The sequence below is a fragment of the Engystomops pustulosus genome, chromosome 11 (genome assembly GCF_040894005.1).
Source record: "Engystomops pustulosus chromosome 11, aEngPut4.maternal, whole genome shotgun sequence".
NCBI lineage: Eukaryota > Metazoa > Chordata > Amphibia > Anura > Leptodactylidae > Engystomops > Engystomops pustulosus.
The window spans coordinates 68,930,060-68,953,203 of NC_092421.1; the positions used below are offsets into that span (position 1 = coordinate 68,930,060).

Consider the following 23,144-nt stretch of genomic DNA (forward strand, 5'->3'; position numbering starts at 1 on the left):
TGTGCTGTGCCCATATAAACAGGATAGGAGTAGTAGTACTGTGCTGTGCCCATTTATACAGGATAGGAGTAGTAGTACTGTGATGTGACCATATATACAGGATAGGAGTAGTAGTACTGCACTGTGTCCATATATACAGGATAGGAGTAGTATTACTGCACTGTGTCCATATTTACAGGATAGGTGTAGTAGTACTGTACTGTGCCCATATATACAGGATAGTAGTAATAGTAGTACTGGGCTGTGCCCATATATACAGGATAGGAGTAGTAGTACTGCACTATGCCCGTATATACAGAATAGGAATAGTAGTAAAGTGCCCATATATACAGGATAGGAGTAGTAGTACTGTGCTATGCCCAAATATACAGGATAGGATTAGTAGTACTGTGCTGTACTCATATATAAAGCATAGGAGTAGTAGTACTGTGCTGTGCTCATATATACAGGATAGGAGTAGTAGTACTGTGCCCATATATACAGGATAGGAGTAGTAGTACTGTGCCCATATATACAGGATAAGAGTAGTAGTACTGTGCTGTGCCCATATAAACAGGATAGGAGTAGTATTACTGCACTGGGTCCATACATGCAGGATAGGAGTAGTAGTACTGTGTTGTGCCCATATATACAGTAAAAGAGTAGTAGTACTGTGCTGTGCACATATATACAGGATAGGAGTAGTAGTACTGTGCTGTGACCATATATACAGGATAGTAGAAGTAGTACTGTACTGTGCCCATATATAAAGGATAATAGGAGTAGTAGTACTGCACTATGCCCATATATACAGAATAGGAATAGTAGTAGAGTACCCATATATACAGGATAGGAGTAGTAGTACTGTGCTGTGCCAATATATACAGGATAGGAGTAGTACTGTGCTGTGCTCATATATACAGGATATGAGTAGTAGTATTGTGCTGTGCTCATATATACAGGATAGAAGTAGTAGTACTGAGCCCATTGTGAGACACTGAAAGGGTTAACTGTGAATGGGCGGTATGTTTCCCCTAGGTTTTGCTATTATGCAAGGCCTTAGTGCTGAGGTTGTGTTGTCCAGCACCTTGGACACAGGTGGTGGGAACAGCCCAATCAGCCTGCATAAAGCCGGTCAGCAGACCTGAGAGTGTTGTCTCTCTGGAAGGAGGCTGGAGAGCACACAGCCCTGACCTCTGTGCCTGGAGCAGCAAAAGTGTTTTTGTTAGTGGTGAGTCAGAGAACCATTGTTTAGTTAGCACCCTGACGGGTAGGATATTATTTTGTTTTTGATGCCTGAATGTGAAGGCTGTTTTATTTTGTTCCTGCTGAAATAAACACAGGCTAGACCTGTTTTGGACTGTACTTTGGTGTCACTGTCGTGAACTGCATCACAGCACCCCGCTACCACGGTCTCTACTGGGCCGAATCTCCCACATATGGTGGAGGATGCGGGCAGTTCAAAAGACACACACCTCAAAGGCTCGCTACATCCTGCAACATTGCATGGCCTGGGTGAAAGCAGCAGGAAAATTGCAGGATACAGCAAAGATGGAGGACTTTATTAAATACCTGCAAGAGGAGGCCAGAGCTAATCGGCAGCTGCAGCAGGCCATGCTCCAGCAGCAGGAGGAGAGGTCCCGCCAGCAGAAAGCCATGTTCCAGCAGCAGGAGGAGAGGTCCCGCCAGCAGCACGAGGAGAGGTCCCGCCAGCAGCAGGAAGAGTCCCGGGCTGATCGTCAGCTGCAGCAAGCCATGCTCCAGCAACAGCAGGAAGAGTCCCGAGCCATGTTCCAGCTGATGATGGAAAAGTTTTCTGGCGTTATGGCAACACCATAAGCGACGACTACTGAGGGGTCCCATACTGGTTTGCAAGGGTACCCGGTTGTCCAGCGTTCCGCACGGGCTGCAGTACAAAAGGCTTTACAAAAAATGACGACGACCGACGACGTGGAGGCGTATCTCACTGTGTTCGAGCGAGTAGTTGAGCGAGAGGAGTTACCAGCTGAGCAGTGGGCAGATGTCCTGGCACCGTTCCTGACAGGCGAGTCGCAGAAGGCTTACTATGACCTGAGTGAAACGGAGGCCCGTGAGTACCCCCAGCTTAAGGCGGAGATTCTGGCTCGTCTTGGGGTCACCGTTCAAGTTCGCTCCAGCCGGGTCCACCAGTGGGCTTACTCAGAAAAACTACCCCCACGCTCCCAAATGCATGACCTGATCCATCTTGTCCGGAAGTGGCTACAACCAGAGGACTGCACCCCAGCACAGATGGTAGAGAGCGTGGTTCTCGACAAATTCACCCGTTCTCTGCCCTCTCGGCTCCAGCGGTGGGTTGGACAGGCCGGTCCCACAAAAGCTGAAGAACTCGTGTCCCTAGTAGAGAGGTATCGGGCTACAGAGGACCTTCTACTTACCTCTCCCACACGAAGCAGTGCCAGTGACAGGGTCACCAAGCCATCTAAGACTGCTACTGCGGAAAAGGCGAGACATGTCAGGTTGGGAGGGGGTTCATTGGGGGGCGTGGATACCCAGAAACCCAGTGAGGCTTGTGACAGAGGACATGGCCGTATCCAGTGCTGGCGGTGCCATGAAATGGGCCATATTGCTGCCAACTGTCCACTGTCAGTGGAGCCAATGGACTGCAACCAGACCCGGCGAGTGTCACTGTTTGCCAGGCCGGTTCTGGCAGCCGAGTCAGTCACGGATGCAGAACCCCAAGTGTGCATGGTCACAATCGGTGGTCACACAGTGGAAGCCTTGCTAGACCTTGCGTGGAACTTTGGTTGATCCTGGACTATACAGTGGGCGGAGAGTGGGAGTGTTGTGCATACATGGGGACACTCGCGAATATCCCACTGCTGTTATCAACCTACATACCCCTTGTGGTACTATTGCCCATGAAGTGGGGGTGGTCGGGACCCTGTTTCATGAGGCTATTATCGGCAGAGACTTACCGGTGTTTTGGGACCTCTGGAGACGAAGACCCACCTCAGGTGCTGTTGCAGATAATGCAGATAATGTCCGGCCTTGGCCCCTGAACCCTTTGAGGCCGATGTACCCACACCAGCAGTAGGGGTGACCCCATGTGATGAATTCTCTCCCCTAGAGGTCCTAGTTGGTGAGGTTGAGGGCCACGGGGAGGTGGCCGACATGCCGGACCTTGAGGTTTCCCGTGAAAATTTTGGGGCTGCACAGCTACAGGACCCTACCTTATTTAAAGCACGGGAGAATGTTAAGGTGATAAATGGGGTACTCCAAATACCAGGGGCTGACAAAATATACCCCCGAATGGTGATTGTTGGCGAACTGTTGTACAGGGTTGAGCAGGTATGGGGTGAGGAGGTTGAGCAACTTGTAGTACCCCAATCGCACCGTAGGCTGGTGCTAGATTTGGCACATAAACATGTGCTAGGAGGGCACTTAGGTGCTGAGAAGACCCGAGAGAGGATCCTGCAGAGATTTCTCTGGCCCGGGGTGTGGGGACACCAGTACATCCTGGTTATCCTGGACTATGCTACGCGGTATCCGGAGGCAATCCCGTTAAGGAACACCTCCTCCAAAAACATTGCTAGGGAGCTGTTCCAGGTATTCTCCCGTACAGGCCTCCCCAAGGAAATCTTGACTGACCAGGGAACCCCATTCATGTCTAGAGTAATGAAGGAGATGTGTAAATTACTCCAGGTTAAACAGCTCCGCATCTCTGTATATCATCCTCAGACAGATGGCCTGGTCGAGAGGTTTAACAAGACCTTGAAGGGAATGCTAAAGAGGGTAGTCAGCAAAGATGGGAAGGACTGGGATTGTTTGTTGCCTTATTTGATGTTTGCCATACGTGAGGTACCCTAGTCTTCCACAGGTTGCTCACCCTTTGAGCTGTTATATGGCCGTTCCCCACGTGGGCTTTTGGATGTAGCTAAGGAGACCTGGGAACAGGAGAGGACCCCCCACCGTAGTGTAATTGAACACGTCTCCCTTATGCAGGACCGCATAGCGGCGTTAATACCCCTTGTAAAGGAGCACGTGACAAGGGCACAAGAGGCCCAGTCTAGGGTCTACAATAGGTCAGCCAGACTCAGGACCTTTAACCCAGGCGACAGAGTGCTAGTTCTGGTGCCCACCGTTGAGAGTAAGTTCTTGGCAAAATGGCAAGGTCCATATGAGGTCATGGAGAAAGTGGGGGAGGTAAACTACAAGGTATCTCAGCCGGGGAGGAGGAAACCCGAACAGATATACCACGTGAACCTCCTAAAGCCATGGAGGGAAAGAGAGTCCCTGATGGCCGTGGGAGTAGAAAAAGCGTCTGTGCCCAAGAAGGTGACACAGGAGGTAGGTGTACCCGATGCCAAGGTGCCTGAAGTACAGATCTCAGAGTCCCTCTCCAGGGCCCAGATTCAGGAAGCGAAGGAGTTTGTGCTCCGAAACGTTGCTGTGTTCTCTAAGTTACCGGGACGTACTTCAGTCATCAAGCATGACATCATAACCGAACCCCACATCCGGGTACACCAAAAACCCTACCGGGTCCCTGAAGCGCGCCGGCTTGCCATATCCGAAGAAGTCAGGCAGATTTTAGACCTGGGGGTTATCGAGAAGTCTAAAAGTGACTGGTCGAGTCCTATTGGGTTGATTCCCAAACCTGATGGTTCCCTACGGTTCTGCAATGACTTTAGGAAGTTGAACGAGGTGTCCAAATTTGATTCTTATCCCATGCCCAGAGTTGACGAGTTGATAGAACGACTTGGACAGGCTAGGTTCTTCTCCACCCTTGACCTGACGAAAGGGTATTTGCAGGTACCCCTTACTGACAGGGCCAAAGAGAAGACCGCTTTTGTTACTCCTGATGGGCTATTTCAGTAAGTGGTACTCCCCTTTGGGCTACATGGGGCTCCCTCCACATTCCAGAGGTTAATGGATCTCGTGCTAAAACCTCACCGGAGATATGCCTCGGCCTACCTGGATGACATCATAGTTTATAGTAACGATTGGGAGAGTCATCTGGCCAAGGTACAAGCAGTGGTAGACTCCCTGAGGGCAGCAGGGTTGACAGCGAACCCCCAAAAATGTGCACTGGGTCTGGAAGAGGCCCGTTACCTGGGGTACAGTATTGGGCGAGGTGTCATCAAACCCCAAGTAAATAAAGTGGAGGCGATCCAGCAGTGGCCACGACCTATGAGCAAGAAGCAAGTGAGGGCTTTCCTAGGCATAGTGGGCTATTATCGCCAATTTATTCCCGATTTTGCTACCATAGCGGCACCCCTGACTGACCTGACCAAGGGTAGCAGGGCGGTGATGGTAAAGTGGAGTGAAGAGGCTGAGGGGGCGTTTCAGCGACTTAAGAAGGTTTTGTGCGAGGGACCGGTACTGATCACCCCTAACTTCACCAAGACCTTTATTGTGCAGACTGACGCTTCTGACGTGGGCTTGGGGGCTGTCCTGTCTCAAGTAGTGGAGGGTGAGGAACATCCCGTGACATTCCTGAGCCGCAAGCTCACACCTCCTGAGAAGAACTATAGCATAGTTGAGATGGAGTGCTTGGCGATAAAATGGGCTCTGGAATCCCTGAGGTATTACTTAATAGGGCGACAGTTTACACTGGTGACTGATCACTCTCCCCTCACCTGGATGAGTCAGGCCAAAGAGAGGAACGCCAGGGTCACAAGGTGGTTCCTAATGTTGCAGAATTTCAAATTCACGGTAGAACATCGAGCAGGAAAGCTGCATGGGAATGCCGATGCCCTGTCTCGTACCCACTGTCTGATGGCCAAAAGTGTTCGCCCCCAAAGGGTCAAACAGAGGGGGAGGGTATGTGAGACACTGAAGGGGTTAACTGTGGATGGGCGGTATGTTTCCCCTAGGTTTTGCTATTATGCAAGGCCTTAGTGCTGAGGTTGTGTTGTCCAGCACCTTGGACACAGGTGGTGGGAACAGCCCAATCAGCCTGCATAAAGCCGCTCAGCAGAGCTGAGAGTGTTGTCTCTCTGGAAGGAGGCTGGAGAGCACACAGCCCTGACCTCTGTGTCTGGAGCAGCAAAAGTGTTTTTGTTAGTGGTGAGTCAGAGAACCATTGTTTAGTTAGCACCCTGACGGGTAGGATATTATTTTGTTTTTGATGCCTGAATGTGAAGGCTGTTTTATTTTGTTCCTGCTGAAATAAACACAGGCTAGACCTGTTTTGGACTGTACTTTGGTGTCACTGTCGTGAACTGCATCACAGCACCCCGCTACCACGGTCTCTACTGGGCCAAATCTCCCACACCATATATACAGGACAGGTGTAGTGGTACTGTGGTGTGGTCAATAATACTGGATAGGAGTAGTAGTACTGTGCTGTGCCCATATATACAGGATAGGAGTAGTAGTACTGTGCTGTGCCCATATATACAGGGTGGGAGTAGTAGTACTGTGCTGTGCCCATATATACAGGATAGGAGTAGTAGTGATGTGCTGTACATGCAGGATAGGAAAGACACACACACACTATTATCATATGGTGAAGTCTCCGCCCCTCTGACGCCACCGGATACATATGTTATTTACTCTATAGGAGTGTTTCCCAGTTACACTCCTCGCCATGATGTTACCTGACTGGAGAGTGAAGCTTAAAGTAGAAAATCCAAAAACATGAAAACCTACCATAAACGTGTCAGGACTTATAAACTCCGCCCTGCGTCATGTACGGCAATGCAATGGCCCCATTTTACTTACAGTAATGGCTACAGACATCCACCAAAACTAGCGAGAAATGTCTGATACATTGTAACAAGCAGCATTACGGTTAGTTACATTTCCATACTTCGGATTTGGCCGCCGATCCCTCACATTCCAATTTTTCCCTGTCTGGAGCGTTGAGCGCCACGATCCGTAATCATTACTCCGGGCTGCAGAATAACTTATTTTGGCTTTTGTTGTCTGGCAGGAAGGTGAGAGGGAACAGCCAGAAATATTGTAATCCTGGTCTCCTGGAAGGGCTGTAAATTGCATATTTTAACACTTGCTCCCAATCATCATGCAGAAATATAAAGAGCTGGAGGCTGAGTCTGCGCCGGGGGTCATTTATCCCACAGCGTTTTATGGCACAACAGGTGGACACTGTCTCATCTTTGTAGGATAAATGGAGCAGGGACGATGCATTGTAATCTGCACATATCAGTTATGTGTGTACTAAATCTTCATAAAGAAGAAGTGCCCGGAAAATAACATGCAAACATAAATCACTGGAACCAGAAACTGGACCGATACCATAGAAATGTAAGAGACACAAAGCTGCGTATGTGACACTGTAACAGATGGACAATTACAGAGGAAATCCGGTCACTACGCGAAAAACATCAAAATACAAAGCATCCAACCATTCTGCCTATAAAGTGAGCCAAAGCTATATATACCTACAGTAATGATACTGCCCCCTATGTACAGGAATATAACTACTATAATACTGCCCCCTATGTACAGGAATATAACTACCGTACTATAATACTGCCCCTATGTACAGGAATATAACTACTATAATACTGTCCCCTATGTATGGAATATAGTAGTTATATTCTTGTACATAGGGGCAGTATTATAGTAGTTATATTCCTGTACATAGGGGCAGTATTATAGTAGTTATATTCTTGTACATAGGGGGCAGTATTATAGTAATTATATTCTTGTACATAGGGGGCAGTATTATAGTAGTTATATTCTTGTACATAGGGGGCAGTATTATAGTAGTTATATTCTTGTACATAGGAGGCAGTATTATAGTAGTTATATTCCTGTACATAGGGGGCAGTATTATAGTAGTTATATTCTTGTACATAGGGGGCAGTATTATAGTAGTTATATTCTTGTGCATAGGGGCAGTATTATAGTAGTTATATTCTTATACATAGGGGGCAGTATTATAGTAGTTATATTCTTGTATATAGGGGGCAGTATTATAGTAGTTATATTCTTGTACATAGGGGGCAGTATTATAGTAGTTATATTCTTGTACATAGGGGGCAGTATTATAGTAGTTATATTCTTGTACATAGGGGGCAGTATTATAGTAGTTATATTCCTGTACACAGGGGGCAGTATTATAGTAGTTATATATCCTGTACATAGGGGGCAGTATTATAGTAGTTATATTCTTGTACACAGGGGGCAGTATTATAGTAGTTATATATCCTGTACATAGGGGGCAGTATTATAGTAGTTATAGTCTTGTACACAGGGGGCAGTATTATAGTAGTTATATATCCTGTACATAGGGGGCAGTATTATAGTAGTTATATTCTTGTACATAGGGGGCAGTATTATAGTAGTTATATTATTGTACATAGGGGGCAGTATTATAGTAGTTATATTCTTGTACATAGGGGGCAGTATTATAGTAGTTATATTCTTGTACATAGGAGGCAGTATTATAGTAGTTATATTCTTGTGCATAGGGGCAGTATTATAGTAGTTATATTCTTATACATAGGGGGCAGTATTATAGTAGTTAGATTCCTGTACATAGGGGGCAGTATTATAGTAGTTATATTCTTGTACATAGGGGGCAGTATTATAGTAGTTATATTCTTGTGCATAGGGGCAGTATTATAGTAGTTATATTCTTATACATAGGGGGCAGTATTATAGTAGTTATATTCTTGTATATAGGGGGCAGTATTATAGTAGATATATTCCTGTACATAGGGGGCAGTATTATAGTAGTTATAGTCTTGTACACAGGGGGCAGTATTATAGTAGTTATTTATCCTGTACATAGGGGGCAGTATTATAGTAGTTATATTCTTGTACACAGGGGGCAGTATTATAGTAGTTATATATTCTGTACATAGGGGGCAGTATTATAGTAGTTATAGTCTTGTATACAGGGGGCAGTATTATAGTAGTTATATATCCTGTACATAGGGGGCAGTATTATAGTAATTATATTCTTGTACATAGGGGGCAGTATTATAGTAGTTATATTCCTGTACATAGGGGGCAGTATTATAGTAATTATATTCTTGTACATAGGGGCAGTATTATAGCAGTTAAATTCTTGTACATAGGGGGCAGTATTATAGTAGTTATATTCCTGTACATAGGAAACAGTATTATAGTACCTATATTCTTGTACATAGGGGGCAGTATTATAGTAGTTATATTCCTGTACATAGGAAGCAGTATTATAGTAGTTATATTCCTGTGCATAGGGGGCAGTATTATAGTAGTTATATTCCTGTGCATAGGGGGCAGTATTATAGTAGTTATATTCTTGTACATAGGGGCAGTATTATAGTAGTTATATTCTTGTACATAGGTGCAGTATTATAGTAGTTATATTCTTGTACATAGGGGGCAGTATTATAGTAGTTATATTCCTGTACACAGGGGGCAGTATTATAGTAGTTATATTCTTGTACATAGGGGGCAGTATTATAGTAGTTATATTCTTGTACATAGTGGCAGTATTATAGTAGTTATATTCTTGTACATAGGTGCAGTATTATAGTAGTTATATTCTTGTACATAGGGGGCAGTATTATAGTAGTTATATTCCTGTACACAGGGGGCAGTATTATAGTAGTTATATTCTTGTACATAGGGGGCAGTATTATAGTAGTTATATTCTTGTACATAGGGGGCAGTATTATAGTAGTGATATTCTTGTACATAGGGGGCAGTATTATAGTAGTTATATTCATGTACATAGGGGGCAGTATTATAGTAGTTATATTCTTGTACATAGGAGGCAGTATTATAGTCGTTATATTCCTGTACATAGGGGGCAGTATTATAGTAGTTATATTCCTGTACATAGGAGGCAGTATTATAGTAGTTATATTCCTGTACATAGGAGGCAGTATTATAGTAGTTATATTCTTGTACATAGGGGGCAGTATTATAGTAGTTATATTCTTGTACAGAGGGGCAGTATTATAGTAGTTATATTCTTGTACATAGGTGCAGTATTATAGTAGTTATATTCTTGTACATAGGGGGCAGTATTATAGTAGTTATATTCCTGTACACAGGGGGCAGTATTATAGTAGTTATATTCTTGTACATAGGGGGCAGTATTATAGTAGTTATATTCTTGTACATAGGGGCAGTATTATAGTAGTTATATTCTTGTACATAGGTGCAGTATTATAGTAGTTATATTCTTGTACATAGGGGGCAGTATTATAGTAGTTATATTCCTGTACACAGGGGGCAGTATTATAGTAGTTATATTCTTGTACATAGGGGGCAGTATTATAGTAGTGATATTCTTGTACATAGGGGGCAGTATTATAGTAGTGATATTCTTGTACATAGGGGGCAGTATTATAGTAGTTATATTCATGTACATAGGGGGCAGTATTATAGTAGTTATATTCTTGTACATAGGAGGCAGTATTATAGTCGTTATATTCCTGTACATAGGGGGCAGTATTATAGTAATTATATTCTTGTACATAGGGGCAGTATTATAGCAGTTAAATTCTTGTACATAGGGGGCAGTATTATAGTAGTTATATTCCTGTACATAGGAAACAGTATTATAGTACCTATATTCTTGTACATAGGGGGCAGTATTATAGTAGTTATATTCCTGTACATAGGAAGCAGTATTATAGTAGTTATATTCCTGTGCATAGGGGGCAGTATTATAGTAGTTATATTCCTGTGCATAGGGGGCAGTATTATAGTAGTTATATTCTTGTACATAGGGGCAGTATTATAGTAGTTATATTCTTGTACATAGGTGCAGTATTATAGTAGTTATATTCTTGTACATAGGGGGCAGTATTATAGTAGTTATATTCCTGTACACAGGGGGCAGTATTATAGTAGTTATATTCTTGTACATAGGGGGCAGTATTATAGTAGTTATATTCTTGTACATAGTGGCAGTATTATAGTAGTTATATTCTTGTACATAGGTGCAGTATTATAGTAGTTATATTCTTGTACATAGGGGGCAGTATTATAGTAGTTATATTCCTGTACACAGGGGGCAGTATTATAGTAGTTATATTCTTGTACATAGGGGGCAGTATTATAGTAGTTATATTCTTGTACATAGGGGGCAGTATTATAGTAGTGATATTCTTGTACATAGGGGGCAGTATTATAGTAGTTATATTCATGTACATAGGGGGCAGTATTATAGTAGTTATATTCTTGTACATAGGAGGCAGTATTATAGTCGTTATATTCCTGTACATAGGGGGCAGTATTATAGTAGTTATATTCCTGTACATAGGAGGCAGTATTATAGTAGTTATATTCCTGTACATAGGAGGCAGTATTATAGTAGTTATATTCTTGTACATAGGGGGCAGTATTATAGTAGTTATATTCTTGTACAGAGGGGCAGTATTATAGTAGTTATATTCTTGTACATAGGTGCAGTATTATAGTAGTTATATTCTTGTACATAGGGGGCAGTATTATAGTAGTTATATTCCTGTACACAGGGGGCAGTATTATAGTAGTTATATTCTTGTACATAGGGGGCAGTATTATAGTAGTTATATTCTTGTACATAGGGGCAGTATTATAGTAGTTATATTCTTGTACATAGGTGCAGTATTATAGTAGTTATATTCTTGTACATAGGGGGCAGTATTATAGTAGTTATATTCCTGTACACAGGGGGCAGTATTATAGTAGTTATATTCTTGTACATAGGGGGCAGTATTATAGTAGTGATATTCTTGTACATAGGGGGCAGTATTATAGTAGTTATATTCCTGTACACAGGGGGCAGTATTATAGTAGTTATATTCTTGTACATAGGGGGCAGTATTATAGTAGTTATATTCTTGTACATAGGGGCAGTATTATAGTAGTTATATTCTTGTACATAGGTGCAGTATTATAGTAGTTATATTCTTGTACATAGGGGGCAGTATTATAGTAGTTATATTCCTGTACACAGGGGGCAGTATTATAGTAGTTATATTCTTGTACATAGGGGGCAGTATTATAGTAGTGATATTCTTGTACATAGGGGGCAGTATTATAGTAGTGATATTCTTGTACATAGGGGGCAGTATTATAGTAGTTATATTCATGTACATAGGGGGCAGTATTATAGTAGTTATATTCTTGTACATAGGAGGCAGTATTATAGTCGTTATATTCCTGTACATAGGGGGCAGTATTATAGTAATTATATTCTTGTACATAGGGGGCAGTATTATAGTAGTGATATTCTTGTACATAGGGGGCAGTATTATAGTAGTTATATTCATGTACATAGGGGGCAGTATTATAGTAGTTATATTCTTGTACATAGGAGGCAGTATTATAGTCGTTATATTCCTGTACATAGGGGGCAGTATTATAGTAGTTATATTCCTGTACATAGGAGGCAGTATTATAGTAGTTATATTCCTGTACATAGGAGGCAGTATTATAGTAGTTATATTCTTGTACATAGGGGGCAGTATTATAGTAGTTATATTCTTGTACAGAGGGGCAGTATTATAGTAGTTATATTCTTGTACATAGGTGCAGTATTATAGTAGTTATATTCTTGTACATAGGGGGCAGTATTATAGTAGTTATATTCCTGTACACAGGGGGCAGTATTATAGTAGTTATATTCTTGTACATAGGGGGCAGTATTATAGTAGTTATATTCTTGTACATAGGGGCAGTATTATAGTAGTTATAGTCTTGTACATAGGTGCAGTATTATAGTAGTTATATTCTTGTACATAGGGGGCAGTATTATAGTAGTTATATTCCTGTACATAGGGGGCAGTATTATAGTAGTTATATTCTTGTACATAGGGGGCAGTATTATAGTAGTTATATTCTTGTACATAGGGGGCAGTATTATAGTAGTTATATTCTTGTACATAGGGGCAGTATTATAGTAATTATATCTTTGTACATGGGGGCAGTATTATAGCAGTTACATTCTTGCTGTGAGGGGTTGCAGTGTGCACGGCATACAGATGCTCTTAGTGTACAGAGGGCAGAGTGTCCTGATACATGATGGGAATATATTCAGATATTAGAATTAGTGATATATCTTACTTTTGTATGTCCAGGATTGTGATTGGATGTTTAATATTACCAGGAAGCTGCACTTACCAGTAGAATCTGTTGGGGGTTATTCTCTCGTGCATCAGATGCCATCTTCTTCCAAAGTCCATTGAGCTGTACAACTGCAAAAGGAAGATACAAAAGAAGAAAAGAGTGAATAAATCATGAGAAAGATATTAACATTAGATGAAATCGCCTTCACAGCCCTGACTTGTGCTACATATTTTTTTCACATATACAATGATAATCCCACTATACTCTTAGTACATACAGTATCCTGCCCCATACCATACATAACAAGTGTCACAGATAATCAATAATCAGGGTCATCAAATGCAGGAAAGTGGCACCAACATCACCATTCTAAGCGTTACAGGGTGGGATCTCCTGTTCTGATATATACAGGATAGGAGTAGTAGTACTGTGCTGTCCACATATATACAGGATAGGAGTAGTAGTACTGTGCTGTGCCCATATATACAGGATAGGAGTAGTAATGTTCTGTGCCCATATATACAGAATAGGAGAAGTAGTACTGTGCTGTGACCATATATACAGGATTGGAGTAGTAGTACCGTGCTGTGTCCATATATACAGGATAGGAGTAGTAGTACTGTGCTGTACCCATATATACAGGATAGGAGTGGTAGTGCTGTGCTGTGCCCATATATACAGAATAGGAGAAGTAGTACTGTGCTGTGTCCATATATACAGGATAGGAGTAGTAGTACTGTGCTGTACCCATATATACAGGATAGGAGTAGTAGTGCTGTGCTTTGCCCATATATACAGACTAGGAGAAGTAGTACTGTGCTGTGCCCATATATACAGGATAGGAGTAGTAGTACTGTGCTGTACCCATATATACAGGATAGGAGTAGTAGTGCTGTGCTGTGCCCATATATACAGAATAGAAATAGTAGTACTTGCTGTGTCTATATATACATGATTGGAGTAGTAGTACTGTACTTTGCTCATAGAGTATATACAGAATAGTAGTAGATGGACACACAGAAGGCATCTGTAATCAAACAATTTTTAATACTTGATGCAATTGAAGTTGAGCCTTTCGGGGGCATCTGCTACCATAGACCTGACTGCAGCTCCACACTATTACCCTAGGTTTTGGGTGACCCTTGAAGCCTCATATAATGTCAACTGAGTATCATTTAAGGGTCCTATAAAGACAGCGGCAGCTCAATGCGGAAATGTTCATCTTTATTAAGTAGAATCCAGACCATCTATATATTCTAGCTCGGCAATCTATAAATGCTTTTCTGTTTATACATCAATCAAGCAGCGCAGGAACTACAAGTCACAGCATGCCTCTCCGGCAGCAGGCATCCGCAGTTTGCTTACATGTGCTGTAAATAGCTCACCCACAGAGCGGCTCAGCCGTCCGCCTCACAAAGAGTTAAGTCAAGTTCCCCTCTTGGGGTCTAAGAATTTGCAATTTCAATCAATTTCCAGCTGACTAATTTTCTGTGTGAGTGATTCTTGGCTCTGGAGTGATGTTCGAGATAAAGTGCTCTGGAGTTTGCCCACTGTGCAAGTCTGATCATCCATCTATTTATCACAGAGATGTCTAACATGCGAGCGGGCACAACGCAGCCCGAGCCATAACGAAACAGCACAGCAAGCGAAAAGATGCAGCCGCTAATGCCGCACCAGCAGCAAACTGGACCCCAGCCCTGATTAAATACTGCAATTTACTGACATGGACGGAAACAAGTATTTCTTCTGTATCTTTCTATGGGCCATAAAGAAAGAGCGGGGACTTAAAGAGAGTGTCCCCCTAAAAACTTATCCCCTTTTCAATGTTAAAGGAAACCTACCATTTGATTTTATGCATTGTGAACCAAACATACCTTGAGAATGCTGATGCAGAAACATATCTTGTTTAATCCCTGAGCTGAGTGGTTTTGCTGAAAAAACTATTATTAGATGATGATAATAAAGCTATGTTGCTCCTGTGGCTGCCCCGGCGCTTCTCCTCTAACCCTAATTACGCACTGCTCCAGAGAACAGTGTAATCACTGTTTGTCCCTGACAGGCAGAAGTAATCAATCACTGCACCATCCCCCAGCTGTTGTGTATGAGTCATCCAGCTCAGGTTGATTGGTCCTGTCTGCATAGTTCAGGAATTGCTGTGTAATTTTTTTATGCATGGCAGGCGGTCTGCACTCTGCTTTCCCAAGGTCCTCATTTTTATAATGTTTTTTGGGCAAAATCACTCAGATCAGTAATTAAACAAGATCTTATCCCCTTTCCAATGTAAAAGGAAATCCAACATTTGTTTTTATGCTTTATGAACCAAACCATACTTTGAGAATGCTGTCGATACTCTGATGCAGAAACATATTTTGTTTAACCCCTGATCCGAGTGGTTTTGTTCAAAAACCTATTATAGAATTCACCTTGGGAAAGCTAGGTGCAGACTGCCTGCCATGCATAAACATATTACACAGAGCTTCCTGAACTGTCCAGACTGGACCAATCAACCTGAGCAGGATAATACATACACAGCAGCTGGGAGATGGTGCAGCTTTGATTACTTCTGCCTGTCAGAGACAACACAGTGAATACAGTGTTCTCTGGAGCAGTGCATAGCTAATGCTACTGGAGAAGCCCCAGGGCAGCCATATTAGCAAACGAGCCTCATTATCAGATTATCAGTTTAATAATCTAAGCTGCCATTACATAGAGCTGAGATGCTGTTTCTAGATGCCATTATATAGGCATTCATCTCATATAGAGCTAAATTGCTGTATCTAAGCTTCTATTATATATGCATCCATCTTACAAAGAGCTGAGCTGCTGTATATAGGCTGCCATTATATAGACATCCACTTAACACAGAGCTGAGTTACTGTATCTAAGCCGGATCACCAGAAGACGTGACATCTCTACCTGTGTACAGCTGGTATATAACATTACCATAACGGGCATATATAATAGAGATACAAGGCTGTATCTAAGCTGCTATAATATAGGCATTCAATTTACATAAATCTAAGCTGCTGTATCTAAGCCGCCATTATATTGACATTGCCTGACTTCGGAGTAAATGTGTGAGGGAATTCGAGAAAGGACATTTCATCCCCAACCTGAGGGGGCTGGGAGCTCAGTAGGGTAAAGCTTGCTGACAAGTTCTCATTAAAGGAAACCTACCTATTAAGGTAGATCCGGAGGTAGGTGCATCTAATGTATGTAGGGATAGCTAATTTAATGGCTTATCCTTTACTCCACGATATATTTTATTATCTTTAATCGGGGGAATATGCAAATTTTCTAAAGAGGCTACTGGGGCGTGGAGTAGCCGGAGCTGAAGCTACACGGTGCAGGTTCCTCCTCGCCCCAGTAGCCTCTTTGATCTTTCTACTAGATAGCTTCAGTGAGCAGCTATGAGGAGCTGTGTGCACTTGTCCGCGAAACTGGAGTTCTGCGCATGCGCAGAGCACAGGCTTTGGAGCCAAGAGTGTGCAGCCGCCGGCCAGTGCTCTGCGCATGCGCAGAACTCCGGTTTTGCTGATGAGTGCACACAGCTCCTTGTAGCTGCACGCTGAGCTATCTGGTAGGAGAATTAAAGAGGCTACTGGGGCGTGAAGTAGCCACGCGGTGTAGCCTCAGCTCCGGCTACTCCACACCCCAGTAGCCTCTATACAAAATTTGCATATTCCCCGATTAAAGATAATAAAATATAAAGTAAAGTAAATGATAAGCCCTATAAAGTGCTATCCTTACATACATTAGATGCACCTACCACTGGATCTTAATAGGTAGATCCGTGGTGGTAGGTTTCCTTTAAGTTGTGTAATCATAAATATCCAATTATATATCCACTTACGTGAAAAATCAATGCAAGAATTTAGGGGAAAAAATGTAGGATTTAATACTATTTAATGCAAAAAGTGACTACTTACCAGTCGTCTAGAACTATCACTCTCTACAGGTTATATTAGGAACAAATAAGAAGAGGACACAATAAATTCTGCAAAACAAGAAGTTCCTTACACCTTGTCACCTCCTTATAACTTTCCCAAAGACAAACCGGGCGTTAAAAGATTCAATTGGTTAGAGATTGAGGCGGCACGCGGAGATTGTCCTGGCGCCACTTATCTAGTCATGGATTCTCTCCGGCTGCTCCACAGAACCGGCTCAATGCTGAGTTTAGTAGATTAGTAGAAATCACGCAGGTTCTGATTGAGAACTGAGGCAATGTTACACTGACAACGTGAGAAGAAAAAAAAAACCGAGTCAATGGAGACGATAATAGAGAAGCGCAGATTCCAGCCGCGCGGCTGTGCGCAGAATAACGATGACTGATCTTATCATCCGCTCTCTTGTATCTTCATTGTAGAGCACAAAACCCGGGAAATGTGCCGAGAATTATCAATAAGGCACAAAGTAAGAGGAGGAAAGAAACATCTGATTCGCAGATTTGATGGATTGGAAAGACAAGGCTGCTCTCTTCAGACAGCGCCATCCTCTATGCATAGGCTGTGTCTGGTATTGCAGCTCAATAAAAGTTTATTTTCCATTGGAAAAAAATGTAAACTCCACCAAGAGGAGGCAAGTGATTTATCATTTACAGAGAGCGGTGTCTCTATAGATGTCACATCTCTCTCTGTGTACAGCTGGTATATAATATTACCATAACATGAATACACCTTACATAAAGATAACTGCTGTATCTAAGCTGCCATTATATAGACATCCACCTTACATAGAGCTGAGCTGCTGTATCTAAGCTGCCATTATATAGGCATTCACCTTACATAGAGCTGAGCTGCTGTATCTAAGCTGCCATTATATAGGCATTCACCTTACATAGAGCTGCACTGCTGTATCTAAGCTGCCATTATATAGGCATCCACCTTACATAAAGATAACTGCTGTATCTAAGCTGCCATTATATAGACATCCACCTTACATAGAGCTGAGCTGCTGTATCTAAGCTGCCATTATATAGACATTCACCTTACATAGAGCTGAGATGCTGTATATAAGCTGCCATTATATAGACATCCACCTTACATAGAGCTGAGCTGCTGTATCTAAGCTGCCATTATATAGACATTCACCTTACATAGAGCTGAGATGCTGTATCTAAGCTGCCATTATATAGGCATCCACCTTACATAAAGATAACTGCTGTATCTAAGCTGCCATTATATAGGCATCCACCTTACATAAAGATAACTGCTGTATCTAAGCTGCCATTATATAGGCATCCACCTTACATAAAGATAACTGCTGTATCTAAGCTGCCATTATATAGACATCCACCTTACATAGAGCTGAGCCACTGTATCTAAGCTGCTATGATATAGGCATCCACCATAAATAGAGCAGTAATGCTGCTTCTAAGCTGCCTTGATAGAAAATATATATTGTTGATATAATGTTATAAAAATACACATAAAATACAGGGGGGTTGATTGGAGTAAACATATCTCTGACCATGTGCCCCCAAATTTTAAAGGAAATCAACTATCAAAATCCAGCATGATAAACCAGGGACATTACTCATAGATCCAGGCACCGTGACTGTGATAATCTCCTTATATTTGTTACCCATGACCTCCTTCCTTCTAAAACCATCTTTTATGATTATGCAAATGAGCTACAAAGGCTCCTGCAGGCATTATGATAGCTCCTCCTCAACCCTCCCCCCCCCCTGTGTGTGAGCCTTTGAAGCTACAGCCCAGTAAGAGCTCTATTAATACCCCAAGGAGCCTTTTTGACTCATTAGCATAATCTTTAAGGTTGATTTTAAAAGGAAATAAGCCTGGGCCCTGTGAGTTTTCCGTTACACCCTAGATATAAATGGTAAACATCTTAAAAGATGGGAATCCTTGGACCATCATTTATTAACCAAAACAGAGAGAAACCAAAAATAGTAATTTTCACTCTGGAGGACCCAGACATGTAATTCTACACTCCTCCTGTGGGGGTGCTCCCAGCAAAGTACACCCTACTGCTGGATTATTCCAAAGATCCCGGCTGATTACTGGGGAGTCCAAGCCATGGATCTGATCCATACACTGTAGCACAATATTGTAACAAAAAGTCCCAATATATTCATGTCCAGATTGTTAATTAGACTTGATACTATTGTAGCAAACTCCCATCTGTGAGTAGTAGGCGATGTGTTAGTGTCTGGATTTACCGTATTTTTCAGACTATAAGGCGCACAAAAAATCCTTTGAATTTTCTCAGAAATGAAAGGTGCGCCTTATAGTCTAGTGCGCCTTATATATGAACCCTACTTACAGACAACAGCTGCCTTGAACTGTGCACAGGTCTGCCACCTGCTGGTCATTCATCCTTCTAATCAGGTGCTCCTTATAATCCGGTGCGCCTTTTATATGAACCTAGACATTTAAGCAGGCATTTATTCGTGGTGCGCCTTATAATCGGGTGCGCCTTATAGTCAATAATTGAGAATGTTCAATTGGAACCAAGCAGGATGATGACTGTAGCCGTAGTCTTCTAGAACCTACACGGTTATTAGGGAGGTGATCAGAGAGGATGAAATCCTCAAGAACACGGAACGCACTGATTTCCAGGAAATACAATGACACCTTGCGGGGGAGCGCAGGCCAATCCCATCATGAATCTGTATTGTAGCGGTATTATGTATTAGTCAGTAATAGGGTGACATGATGGAGCCATTACCTCCTCGGCTCCATATGGCGGTTTATCCCGCTGTCTTCCCGTGCGATGGCTTTATGTTGACTATACATCTCTATAGAGTCTGCGGCTATAATAACCTAATTATTCAGCTTCAGCATTTGCATAGTCGGCAGCAATGTACGGATATATCCGACGCTCCTTCTTTTGTCTAACAAATGTTCTGTCAGCGGGAGGAGAAGGTAAAATATTAAAGTGACACAGTCCCCTCCATTATCATCAATCTCCGGGATTCAGATGCCGCGTCAGTGCCGGAGCCCAGAGATGTGCAAGATGTAAGGTGGAATCCCCTGCAGGGAGAGACGGGATCCCCCATCACTACAGATGAAGAGGGGGGGCCACAGGAGAGATCTGGAGCGGAGGGGCTTTCACCAGCCAAAAATGCAGCCCCATGTAAGTAATACAAGTCTCTATAGGTCTCTATTGGTGGTCCAGTACTGATAATAGATAAATAAGTAGAAAGATAGATAATAGATAATAGTGTGATGAGCCCTCACTCTCGATGGTACACTTAAGCTAAGGTGACCTCACAATTTACCTCATAAGCTCCGCCCACCTACGCAAGATGGCGTCTTCACGCTAAGTCTACTCCCAAGCGCTAAACACACCCAGACAACCTCCTGCCACCACCCACGATTTTGCTTAAGCTATAAAGGCCGTAGGCACCTCATCCACTCACAGAACATGCAGGCACTAAATATGCTATGCTAAAGAACCTGGTAACGTATATCCCTTCCGAAACTCCGAAATATACATATAATACGTACAAACAGTTATGAAAATAAGACAGGATAAAAGAAACAAAATAACCTTCCTATGGAATAGTTAGAAATACTTTGGTTGTGGGAACACAGCAGAGATAATAACCTTCCGCTAATGGTGGAGTTGCGAAGACTAACAGAGGGGTTCCCCTGGATTCACTAATTTAAATCCAGTGGGATTTTGGCCCCCAATCCGTGACTTTGATGTCACAGTGAGGGTCCACAATACCCCCTCCCTCCAGAAAGGAAACCTAACTGCATGCAACTTTAACTCTCTTTTTATTAACCAACTCTAGGTCCCACCCCCTGGTCTGTTATCCGAAATTATTATTTTATCATATTATTATTTGTATATGTTCTCCAGAATCTGTAAAGCTCTATGGAATTTGATGGCGCTATATAAAGATTAGTATTATTATGTAATTAAAACTTCATAACTTTTCACAGCTCTGATAAGAAGAGGAGAGGGAGGAGACAGCAGAACAACACGACTGGAATCTCTCATCCCTAATTCCGGCCGTGTACCTCCCCCGTGTGGTCAACAACTCTGTGGACAGATCTGTGTAAGGGTGGTGGCACATGTGGTGTTATGAACCTGTTTTTAGTCCGTTTTTAGTCATGTGTATTCAGTCCGTTAAAAAATGAATGCGTTTTTGTCAGTTTTTAATTAAGATAATTGGGAAAACCGGACAAAAACGCAAGTGTTTTTAAAATACGCACTGACTGAAAATGTGTGACTAAAAAAGGGTTCAAAACGCCACGTGTGCCACCACCCTAAGTGTATTAATGTACAGTATATATCAGTGTATAAATGTTTATGCATAAGTATATAAATGTGTGTGAGTGAGTATAAATGTGTGAGTATACCTATATGTATATTTACTGAGGGGGCCCCATTCACAAGTCTGCTATAGTCCTCCTGTCTCCTAGTTTTGCCCCTATAGATAGTGGTAAGATATATGTAGACATACACACCCAGGGAAAGCAGACTGTGCCAACAGTGCCAGGACCAGGAGAACACTGAGGATGAGGTCCATTTCCTGCTACACTGCTCCAAATACTCAGCAGTGAGGGACTTCTCCAATTCTCCAATCTCCTCCCGGGCTTCAGCTCCACGGTGGAGGGAGAGAAGATCCATCTTGCTGTGAGAATGGCCATAGTGTCACAATATGTCACTGCCTGCCATTACACATCCCATAGACGGACATGTGATGCACCATGGACTGAGACATATATGTTACCATGGACTACTATAACCCTGCAACTTATGTCCCCCTTCATCATGTTCCCCATCGGCTTGCACTTGGCAAGCAATGCTTTGGCAATGCTAACTTGTATGTGATCCTGCCAATAAAGATACTGTAGATACTGAATAGATAGATAGATAGATAGATAGATAGATAGATAGATAGATAGATAGATAGATAGATATGAGATAGATAGATAGATAGATAGATAGATAGATAGATAGATAGATAGATAGATAGATAGGAGATAGATATGAGATAGATATGAGATAGATAGATAGATAGATAGATAGATAGATAGATAGATAGATAGATAGATGATAGATAGATAGGAGATAGATAGATAGATATGAGATAGATAGATAGATATGAGATAGATAGATAGATAGATAGATAGATAGATAGATAGATATGAGATAGATAGATAGATATGAGATAGATAGATAGATAGATAGATAGATAGATAGATAGATAGATAGATATGAGATAGATAGATAGATAGATAGATATGAGATAGATAGATAGATAGATATATAGGAGATAGATAGATCGATAGATATGAGATAGATAGATAAATAGATATATAGGAGATAGATAGATAGATATGAGATAGATAGATAGATAGATATGAGATAGATAGATAGATAGATAGATAGGAGATAGATAGATAGATATGAGATAGATATGAGATAGATATGAGATAGATATGAGATAGATAGATAGATAGATAGATAGATAGATAGATAGATAGATAGATAGATAGATAGATATGAGATAGATAGATATGAGATAGATATGAGATAGATAGATAGATAAATTATCTTTTGGATGGTATTTATATAAGGGGGTGCACATTAGGGTCCTGGGACAGTGTTTTCTTGAGGGAAGCAGTGATGACATTGTCACATCTCTCATGTCACATTGTAACCACTTTGGACTTCCCAGAAGATTAAGAAACCCTTATTTTTTCATAACCCATTAATTCTAATCTAAAAAGTGAAATCCTCTGATCCCGTTGACTGCTGGGATTACTTCTCATGTGTGGCGTATTGAATTGCTACTAATTTGGTAAAAAAAAAAGGATGAGGACTTCATTCATCTCGCCTAATTATTTAATAACATTACGAATTTTCAAGTAGGAACATTCCGCCACTTTCTCATGATCTGCAATTAGGAAATGAACTTGTACAAAATCCAGGGAAAAGAAAATCCAACTTTCAACAACTCTACTAATTCCTGGGTTGAGATATGCAGAGTAAACCTCGTTATAATGCAGGCAGGCGAGCGTTCTGCTCTGCATACGTAATTACTATGCAAAGGAGGCGGCGGAATAGCTGAGCGATACAAGAGCAGAGCTGCCGTGTGTGGAAGTGATCCACAGCGGAACAGATTGCCATGTAGTCTGACGAGCCCTGATGAAGCTCCAACCTGTGGCCCAATGGAACAATATGGA

General features: G+C 42.0%; 1 protein-coding gene across 1 annotated transcript in view; it reads right to left on the reverse strand.

Moving 5' to 3' along the window:
- The window catches only part of SORCS3 (sortilin related VPS10 domain containing receptor 3), a 417,809-nt gene that overhangs the window by 149,023 nt on the left and 245,642 nt on the right, over nucleotides 1-23,144 (reverse strand). Inside the window, exon 5 of the mRNA XM_072130504.1 lies at nucleotides 13,036-13,109. Coding sequence (XP_071986605.1) covers nucleotides 13,036-13,109 — 74 coding nt within the window. The remainder of the gene's footprint in view (nucleotides 1-13,035; nucleotides 13,110-23,144) is intronic.